Source organism: Euwallacea similis, chromosome 6, assembly GCF_039881205.1.
Source record: "Euwallacea similis isolate ESF13 chromosome 6, ESF131.1, whole genome shotgun sequence".
Classification (NCBI taxonomy): Eukaryota; Metazoa; Arthropoda; class Insecta; order Coleoptera; family Curculionidae; genus Euwallacea; species Euwallacea similis.
The window spans coordinates 43,661-54,612 of record NC_089614.1 but is presented as its reverse complement, the minus strand read 5'-3'; the positions used below and the strand labels follow the sequence as shown (position 1 = coordinate 54,612).

At 34.1% G+C, this 10,952-nt stretch overlaps 1 protein-coding gene across 1 annotated transcript; it reads right to left on the bottom strand.

The window, feature by feature from the left end:
* On the bottom strand, positions 1 to 6,278 carry LOC136409697 (uncharacterized). The gene is made up of 3 exons (XM_066391380.1): positions 6,113 to 6,278; positions 861 to 998; positions 1 to 794 (listed from the first exon to the last, which is right to left on the bottom strand). The coding sequence occupies exons 1-3, from the start codon at positions 6,159 to 6,161 to the stop codon at positions 583 to 585; spliced, it is 399 nt and encodes a 132-aa protein (XP_066247477.1). The 5' UTR covers positions 6,162 to 6,278; the 3' UTR covers positions 1 to 582.
* Positions 6,279 to 10,952: the final 4,674 nt, after the last annotated feature.

Here is a 10,952-nt window from a genome sequence, read left to right as displayed (position 1 = left end):
TACATATAATCTAACATTTATTTAAACAATTTGTATCATTCACATTGAAACGAACCCAACATTTAATTCTCCACGATAACAATACTAATAAGTAGAGTATAGAAAAAAGTAATATTATTGGTTACAGGAAATTTCAGTGCTTTAGCTACAGCAACAATTCCAATAAATTAATAATAATCTCATAAAAATAAATTAAAAAGTTTTAAAGAGTATTATACGTAAAAACAAAAATATGATGCCGAATACAAAATTACACCTACTTTAACACATGGTTACCATCAACACTACGTGCCACAGAAAGCTTTGAAGAAATCTTCAGTAGAGAAAAGAAAATGTGTACAGTATTTCCAAAATAAGGAGGCGCTTCAAAGAGATCTTTTTCTGTTTACAAGATGACATAATTATATAATTAGATTTTGTATAATAATAATCTCTCAATATTATGGTATGAGTTTCCAATATTCTTTAGCGCATCTTTATCTTGGTCGCATTGTATATCTTATAACTTAATTTAAAGGTCGTTTACATAGAAATTTAATCATTACAGTCCCTCAAAAATTCGCTTAAAAAGTCTTTTGCAGTTTACAAAACGTACTTAGGAATGAGGAAAGCTGCAATTGCGCCCAGGATAGTTACAAAATTGAAATTCACTGCAGGAGCTGAATTGCACAAGTCCTGAGTACAGACTTCACAAATACGAGAAGTTCCATCCTTGCAGTCGAAGGAAATTTTGCCACTGTCATCTCTATTGGCAATGACACATTTTCTGATGGTGACTTCCTTCTTGCTACTGTCTGTGAAACAGAAAACTCTATGTGAAAAGAAATTCTACACAAATGCATCGGTATGAGAAAACTCACCAGTGAAGACCTGTTTCAAGCATGCTCCAGTAAGACGTTCATTGCTGGTGGTTTTGCCACATCCAGGTACTTTACCCCATTTGCTTGGTTCCTGTGCACAAGTATTTGCGTCACAACTGTAGCATTCCAAGGAATAGGCTAAAAAAGTAAGATATTAAGCTCGCTGTTGGTATACTTTTATTAATGTTAATAAACTTGTAAATATCTTAAAAATTACTCAGGTCGAGAGGCATTTACAAATACTCCGTTCAAGTAGAAAACTGAGAGAATTTAACTGTTAGGTCAAATTATGAAGATACCACGGCACTAGAAAGTTACAAGAGTCTGTGTGAAGTGAAGAAGTGATATTAAATAAAATGGAAGTTTTTTATATCATTTTCTTTTTCCATTGATTGACAGAACATTTTAACAACATAAAATAGGCTGAAAAGTTTCATTTTTGCTACTTAGAGATAAAGAGTGACACTACAGCCGGTTTTGGGTTATTAGCCACTTTTTCATTGTATTGCTTTTTTGCAAATCAGAGAGAAACGGACAAATCGGTGAAAAAATTATGTGTTTTATTCAATAAAAACGCAGAAAACTTTGTCTAAAATTGCTAGAAATGCTAGAAATAAGGAATTTTTATCGATTTTCACGATTCTTTTGGCCTTTTCATCATCTTCTTGGTATACACTTCAAAAACGTTTCTCTAATGTAACTGTTTGTTTTTAATTAAATTAATTAGTTGGATAACTTTAATACACAGCTGGTTACATACAAACCCTAATGCGCGGGAAAAGTGTTGATGTGTAAGTGTTGAAATTGAGAACTTAGAACACGAGATCAAGATCCAAATTTCAATTATGAGCCCTAGACTTCTTTAAAAAAAACTATAAAATTGAAATACCAAAATTCAAAAAAACTAAATACGAAATTAATACTCTGTGAAACTAGAAGTCTTGATTGCATCTTCGAGACTGAAATTAGCTTAGGAAAATACTAACCAGGTTTCTGTTTTCCTTTTATGATAAGGAAGGAAATTACTAGCATTTACTATAGACAGTAATTTTTAATCATGCGAACTGTAATTTCCAATAATTTCTAGCGGTTCAGTAGTTACTAGTCTCTAATAGTATGTGTGGACGATTAGAATAGAATGTTCTACGTTCCTTGGTGTCAAGAAGCAGAACTTTCGAGCTAAAACTTCTTTGTATGACAATTTAAAATTAATACAAAATACTCTTTGCCTAGTTTAAAAATGTTTATCATCCCTTAAGCACGTAGAAACATGTCTGGACGTTTAGGAATAAACTCACGGAATATTTCCAATTTAACACGAACTAGTTTTTAAAAAAGGTTAGTACCTAAAATTATAATTTCTCTAGAAATGGGCTTAGGAGAAGCAATGTGTCATACTTTCACAGGAAATGTAGTAAAACATGCAAATGACTTATTATATGGAGAAATTTTTTTTTTTCAGTTAAGTGCTATTGAATGTTTATGACTTAGTTCATGACTAATAATATAATAAGATACTCGGCAATAACAACTACTTAATTAATTATGCCAGTTACTGATAGTGTAACACGGATAAATCATAATCCAACAAATTACATGAGATAACTTGTGAGTATATACATAAAAAAAACTTAAATTATAAGCAAAGTCCGACTCTGGAAGTTCTGAACAGAAATGCAATTTCACACAAACACTATAATTTTAATATCCTCGAAACTAAACGGACCAGGATTGATATGTTTTGGCGACGGATATTCTGAGTTGGGGTGTAATGTACCCTTAGGCTACGCCTATGAATTTTCACTACTTTAGTGGTATGTCTGGGATGGCCATATGTTGAGAACCCATTATCCTTCACTAAGGGTACCCTTCATAAAAACTTTCACTCCTTTTCCTCGTCAAGACAAAAGTCTAAAATATCCACATTTTGCTAAAATCTCGCTACAGCTGCAACACCCCTGTAAATCATCTTTTCTTACCATTATCTTGACGTTACGGGTTAAGGATTTAGAAAGTTACCATCTGTGGATTGTCTCGTTAATTGCCTAAAACCGAAGTACGCCTATGGGTAGTGACCCCCAGATTTAGTACTTAAGATACCCCGAAGCTTGTAAATGGGATAACCATTTTGACCATTTTACCATTATAATAATATAACTTGACGCTCCCGGAATTTTGTCACTTCCCTCATTAACTCTTGGCTCTCTCTATTGAAATGTCAGTTTAATCCCAAGATCTTTAGTTTTGTAAACGATTAAGGGTTGTGTGTGTCATAACGAGTGGAATAAATATCTACTAGTGTTCCCGAGTTTTGTTTCGCGAGTTCTATTACAGGGTGGAAAGTCAATAACAAAAAAGGCAACGAATTTTATGGATAGAAAAGTAAATCATTGGAATTTTCTACAGGAAAAAGGGGAGCGTTAACAGCAATTGTGCATGCGAAGTAAGGTTGTGGCGTAATTCCTTAATGGCTAGCTTTAGTTTATTTTGTATGAAAAAATCTATACTTGTGGGGTGTGGTGGTGGAAAAAGCGTAATGGGGGTTCAATGACATATTGAAATTTGTTTGTTTACATATTATGCTACATTACTATAAGTAATGATGCAAAAATATCTTTACCGGTTTTTCAAGAGCGTTCTGTACAATTTAAGAAAAATATAATAGATTTTGATCGTTATACATAGGTCCTACTTAACTTATTGTCCTTTGTTGGAATATTTTATATACAATTCTGGTATTTGTTTCATTGAGTTCTGATTTTCTTTTGAATGAAGACACATTAGATATTTTCTTATTTGGAGTAAGGAGGATAGAATGAGAATTAATTCTTTTGAAATTATGCTTCAGTATAACCTAGAAGATACAGGGTGTTCTTTTTAATTTTCCTGTACAAGAGACTGTGTATCTCCGAAACTACTAGAGTTGAGCATAGGCACATGTTGAAGAATTAAGTATAGATATGCATACATGTGAGCTTTCATAAAGAAAGCCATATGGGGTTACTTATCAACCTATTCAATGTAAATGCAAAAAACATGTTGTCCCATAATATTGTAACCTATCCTTGGACATGTGCGGAATGTCACAGGCACCTACTGGTGCCCCATTGTAAATTAGAAATGGACTAAACTTGTACTAGTCAAAATAGATCATTCGTGGTAAAAGATAAAGGTCTGTTTATCATCTCGCCTAAAAACATACGGAGGTGCGAATAAGATGATTAAGGGATGTAAGTGTGGGAAGAATGTGGGAAGTATGGTGACAGGCTTTTGGAAGAAAAGTAGATGCACCTGGGGTGACTCTCACGCATCAAAAAGGGATTCATTCGATTCCCGATTCTAGAGAAATAAAGAAGTACCGCCTAAACTTGTGTTTTTGTTTCTCTACGAGTTAGGGAACTTCTGACATACATAATGGAACCAGATATGTCCCTCTTAAATTGGGCGTTTAGACATCAACAAAATATGTTGTATATAAGGTGTTTTTTTTGAAAAGTTTACTTTCTGTTTGAACAAATCTTATCGCGTACGCATTACACACAACGTTTTATGTTCGATTTCATGTTAATTTTTAAGTTACTAATTAAGATACTTCACAAGTACCTTAATTACTTGTTAAAAGAAATTTATGTGCATCAGACTCAGAGAAAGACCTCCCAGAGACCTCAGTTTTTCAGTTATTATTAGTTCCACATAAGTACATTATGTTACGTTCTTTTTTCTAGTAAGATTATAAATTCACCTGCTTTATTGTACTAGGACTGTAATGAATCAGTTAATGGCTACAAATCAGTATCATAGAACAATAAAATCGAACATCAATACCTATGTATTATTAAGATATTTTTCCTCGCTCAAAATTTTTTATAATCCAAGTCACATCTTTGTTAATTATTAATATAATATAAGCGACTATAATAGTAGAACACATCAGGTAGGAATGTAAAATTACTCTAATGCATTGTCAAGGTTAGCAACACATTTCGTATAATACAAAATGGCGAAAAAAAAACATGAGTAATAATCGAATTACTGCCTTCATACGGCCATAATAATAATAATTTGCTACACTCATTCGTCAAAGGTTATAAATATGAACATTCACAATGGAAAAATTTGCTACCTCTCGACAAAGACGTACTTAAGCCTACTATTAATATTGATGGTTTGAGAAATAGGTCCACCCTGATTGATTTTTAGTTTACAGTGATATTGACACCAAAATGTATAATAAAACTCAGCATTTCTAATGCGATTCCTAATTAAGTCAACATAAACTAACTGAATCCAAGGAAAGGTCGTACCGTTGATCAAGGCTAAATATTGTGGAGTCATCAACAAAAATATCCTGGCTGTTAGATCAAAGAATAATATTAGAAATGCAAAAATAAGCTATTGATAATTTACAGATAAATAATTTTCGCTTCATTTGACCACAATAGAGTTTACCAATAATTGATTTAACCCTGTCAAGGGCCTATATGTCTATGTATTTGTACGAATATTTCCATAGAATCGATGAAATAGCGACAGATCTTTGGATCATTTTCTTAGATTTCCATGATAATTATCTACTAGATAAAGTTACTAGAACTTTTATCTATATTAGCCTTTAAATCATTGACTCATCAGTATTTTTGTATTGTAGGTCACCAATGATTCGTGACGACCCTGGTGATTCGACCAGTAATCTAGGCTTGATTCTTATTACTACAATCACAGCAAGGTCTTAGAACCCATTTTTATACAGGTGAGTAATTTATTCTTCACGGGTACCATTTTGATTACGTCATACTTATTTCTGTAATTCTCATTTGAATTTTTAATATCGCAAATGATGGAAGATATGCGTGAGAGTTTTACCAACATTAAAACTATAATTATTAAAAGTGATGATACTAATGATTAATCTAAGGATTTACTTAGCAGAAATATGTTTTTGGCAATTTTTCCCGTAAATAATTTAGCTCGTCAAACTCCAATTAAGCAATTTGTGCGAGTTGCGTAATTTCCAATGTATGTAGTTGAGTAGGCAGATTTAATTTAATCGAAAAGAAACGTTTTAAAGAATGTTGTCCTGACATAAAAGAAATAAGCTCTTGAGACTTTCCAATTCTCTCAATTCACCATAAAAGATCTGCTCCAGTAAGGGTTTAAAAATAAATGCGACACTTAACTAATAAATATAATGTTGGACCAATTGCAAGTGTTTTAAGATGCAAAGATGATTTAGGAATCGATTTTTTACTTACCAAATTGGATGAAGGTTGCAAGGGCGAAAAGGCACAATATTTTAGCCATATTTATTGTTTAATAAGTAAATTTCTATGTACTTTTAACTTGGTGGACGGTACTAAGGCGCGTTCACTTTGTCTGCGAAGTGAAGTTTAAAAGTTGGCAACGACAACAGTGTTGCCTGGTTCCTGTATTGCAAGACGAATGGTGTGGGCAATAAGCAGGCCCGTATTGGTTTTTTTCAGAGGTGAGCAATAATGCCTTATTCTACTATATGGGATAGTGACATTTGCTGGTAATTTGTTTTTGGATCAGAACTACATGGTGACGGTTCTGTAGTTTTTCCATTTTTTCTGTCGCTTGCATATCAATAAAAACTTATTTCACCTGCCATGGTGTATTAGTGATGTCCCAGTGACTTAAAATACAAGGTGAATAAATGGTGCAGATGGCTCTATCATGTACACCAATACGCCAACACTAAACGAGGCCATCCTGACTGCTTTTTTTGGTATTTGTTAAGATTGGTATATACACTGCGTGACATAGAAAAGAGAACACCCCGTAAAAATGATTTGATTTAAATAATTTTTGGTATGCATGTTGTTTACGCCAAAACAAATACTTCATTAAAAAGTTGAACAAATTTAATTGTTAAAAACTAAAAAAAATTTAATAATTTGTCGGTCCTCCGCGGTGTCTTATACATTCCTGTACACGTCTAGGCATGGATCTAATGAGGTGATTGATGTCCTCTTGGGGGATCTCATTCCAGGCTAACTGGACAGCATGACACAGCATCGCTAGGGTTTGCGGGGGATGGGGTAAATTATGCAACCTTCTACCTATAATATCCCATACATGTTCGATCGGTGAGAGGTCTAGAGATCGAGGTGGCCAAGGTAGCAAATTGACTGTATTTTGTTGGAAGAAGTCCATAGTCACTCTAGCCACATGTGGTCGTACATTGTCTTGTTGGAAAACTGGATCAACAAGAGTTTCCAGATAAGGCACAAGATGAGGTTCCAGGACTTCTTGGATGTATCGCTGGGCTGTCATACTGCCTCTGACGAAAACTAAAGGTGACCTGCTACCATATGCAATGGCACCCCAAACCATTACCCCAACAGTCTGATGGACATGCCTCTGTATTGCAAACTGAGGATCCCATCTTTCATCCCGTCTCCTTCGTATTCTTGCCCGACCATCATGCATACCGAAACAGAATCTGGATTCGTCACTAAACACGATATTATCCCATTCCAGAGTCCAATGTATCCGTTCTTGGCACCACTGTAGTCGATTTTGACGATGATTTAAGGTGAGGGGTAACACGAGATAGGGACGGTAGGAAATCAATCCAAAACTTCTTATGCGGCGATAAATGGTTCGTATCCCAATGGGCCTTCCATACTCAGCGAACCACTGATCCGCCATCGTCCTCGACGAGACGAACCTATCTCTTAGGGCCATAATTCGGAGTCGGCGATCTTGGCGTTCTGTAGTTCTTCGAGGTCGTCCAGTACCTGTTCTTCTGCCTGTTTGCCCTTCTTCGAACCATCCCTGACAGCATCTCACTATAGTGTTTACACTACGGTTCAATCTAGTGGCGATTTCCCTAAATGACAGACCAGCCTCTCGTAGACCCACTATTCGACCCCTCTCAAACTCGCTCAATTGATGAAAATTTCGCTCTATTTTGGTTCTAGGCATATCTCTACGCAGTTTCTAAGCACACTACACTCCAATAAATGTTATTTTCCAGTTGTATTGTTGATATTTTATTGCAATTTTTATATTTAAAAAAAACCTAAAATTCCGAATAACTCGTAAATACGTAGATAAATATGAGTGAAATTTTGATCGTTTCTGCTATACATATAAACAAACATGCATACCAAAAATTATTTAAATTAAACCATTTTTACGGGGTGTTCTCTTTTCTATGTCACGCAGTATACTTTGAACATGGGAATAGCATCTACGAAAACTTCACTAGATAGTATATAAATAATAGATAGTGAGCACGTAATTATTATAGGTGAAAATGTTATGTAGTATATCATGTCACAGATAATTATTACAAGTAACAGATGACATTTCCAAATTTGGAAAGTGTTTTTGTTTCAGTCTTCCATCAAATTTTTCTGAATTTATGAAACCGTAGTAATACCCATTTTTGAACCCTGATTTGAAATAAAGGCACCTTCACAGGCATCACGTTAAACTATGAACCCTTTCTCCTCTATTCTTTTGCACAGCGTTTATGTTTGTGTTGCCAACGTCTAAGACCGTCAACCATCTCAATGATGTAGTAAGAGACAATCTACATATATACCATAGATTTAATTTCTCCTCAATCACCAACTCATGAAAATCTGTTTTGACGGACAACTGTTGAAACAAGTTCTTCAGAGCTACATTATAAAAATCGAATCTGCCAATTCTATGACGACCATTCATTAATTAAGTTGTACTCGTTGAGATTAACTGGTAAATTTTTCTGGAAGATACTTCGCATGCAAATTAATGATTTTACCAATGCGCAGCTTATATACAGGGTGTTACAAATTAGTAGGCCAATCCGCTAACCACAGATTCTTTGAGCGAAAATAAGTCGACTTTCCTTATGCGACTTTTTTCTTTGGCGTTTTATACTCTCTATACAGAGTGTTAAAGTTATTAAAAAATTAATTTATTTGGTTAATAACTTCGGTACTTCTTATCGTATTTTAATGAAATTTTGTAGTTATGCACATTTCAAGGAGGCGTTCTTTTCCTATAATTTAGGTTAAAAAAAATTAAACCGGAAAAGGGAAATTGGGGGTTACGGACACGTCCCCCCCCCCAAACTTTTTTTTGCGCGCGCCAATGGTGAACGTGTTTAGTTTTTTAAACTAAATATTCTTTTATCTTAATTTTTTCATTCTTGTAAAATTTTGATTTACCGCTTACTTTAGAAGATATTCCAGCATATTGCCTTTCAATACATCGTAACTATTTTTCGTTTAGTGTATCGGAAACGTATCTTTAAATACACGATATATTGTCACATACTTATCTTAAATGTTATAAGTAAAACAGACCTTTTCCTAAGTATTTCTGCTAGATTTTATTCAATTTTATGTAAATTGAGAAATTTCAACAAACGGACAACGATTTTGAAAAGTTAAAAATAAATAATAATACTACAATTAAACGGATTGAACGAATCTAAATTAAATGTTCAATATAATTGCCCTCTTCTTCAATACACATCCGAGCTCTTTTTATTACTGAGATACGAATATTTTGAAAAATTTGTGGTTTCAACTTAAATTGTTCTGCGCCTTCTATAAATTTATTTTTAAGAAAAATTAAAAGTTACTCTCAATAATGTTTAATAAATAAAAGCTAATCGTTGCCTTGGTAACCTGACGCATCATCACAGATATCTACTCGATTTTTCAATAGTGACGCAACGTACATTTTGTACCGGAATAAATAATCCATAAGTTCCCGATATACATAAATGAAAAATGGGTACCATGTATTGAGAGACAATGTGCTGGAATATCTTCTAAAGTAAGCGGTAAATCAAAATTTTACAAGAATGAAAAAATTAAGATAAAAGAATATTTAGTTTAAAAAACTAAACACGTTCACCATTGGCGCGCGCAAAAAAAAGTTTGGGGGGGGGGACGTGTCCGTAACCCCCAATTTCCCTTTTCCGGTTTAATTTTTTTTAACCTAAATTATAGGAAAAGAACGCCTCCTTGAAATGTGCATAACTACAAAATTTCATTAAAATACGATAAGAAGTACCGAAGTTATTAACCAAATAAATTAATTTTTTAATAACTTTAACACTCTGTATAGAGAGTATAAAACGCCAAAGAAAAAAGTCGCATAAGGAAAGTCGACTTATTTTCGCTCAAAGAATCTGTGGTTAGCGGATTGGCCTACTAATTTGTAACACCCTGTATAATACTTTCTATGGAAATTATCTTCTTGGTGAAATTACTTAGACCTCACTCGATAAGAAAAATGGGCATTTGAGAGGTAGATTTTCTTACAAATTTTGTCTATTTACTTTTTATTTGACGGATGAAAGTAAATACAGGACTGTACTTAATCAAACCAATATAATTTGTACAAATGATCGTTGCCATCAACCTAAAGGATACATAAGGAATTGACAGAAAAAATAGAGTAGCCAAGATTATTTTGTCAAAATCATATCAAATTCAGAATTACAGAAATCTATGTTACATATTTGTAGGATACTTAAGTCGAGGCACAATCGGAAGTCGTTGAGTTGTAAATAGTGATAGTAGTCTAATACTGTTAATTAGGTTAGGTCTTAATTTAAGATGAAAGAATTGTGAAGGGGCTGATGTTGCCCCTATAGGACGCCTATGTATGTCGCAACCTGCTTAGAAGTATTTTCGTCAAGTAAGAGGGTTTCGCGATCATTATCTTCATGCAATTCGGCTATTTTATGATTAACGTCTAGCCACCCTTTGTCGGTACTCGTGGGAAAGGATAGCCGCCCTTTGTCGGCGTGGATGAGACACGCGGCCGCGCTTTGTCGGCATTTCTGGAAATGTACTGACAAAGCGTTATCAGTACCATGGTAACGACTCAGGTGATGTTGTAAGTCAGTAATTGCTTTCTAGCCAGGGTATGACACTGTTTTGATTACCTTTAGTGGAGTATTTAAGAGCGCCCCGAATCTAGAGGGTCCTCTTTCTTTTCGAGTGACTCACCAGAACTGTTATCCTACATTTGAATCCGTTTCTTATTCAATAAACCCTATTATTCAAAATAAAAACCCTAGACAACTATAGAAAAACCTACATATTTTACAAAGATTTG

What these genes read in the sequence shown, in the direction of transcription:
- LOC136409697 (XM_066391380.1), bottom strand. Translation starts at nt 6,161, where the DNA reads ATGGCTAAAATATTGTGCCTTTTCGCCCTTGCAACCTTCATCCAATTT. An exon ending in TGCAACCTTCATCCAATTTG is followed by an intron (nt 999 to 6,112) that starts GTAAGTAAAAAA and finishes TTACTTTTTTAG; the next exon opens with CCTATTCCTTGGAATGCTAC. An exon ending in CTTGAAACAGGTCTTCACTG is followed by an intron (nt 795 to 860) that starts GTGAGTTTTCTC and finishes TCTGTTTCACAG; the next exon opens with ACAGTAGCAAGAAGGAAGTC.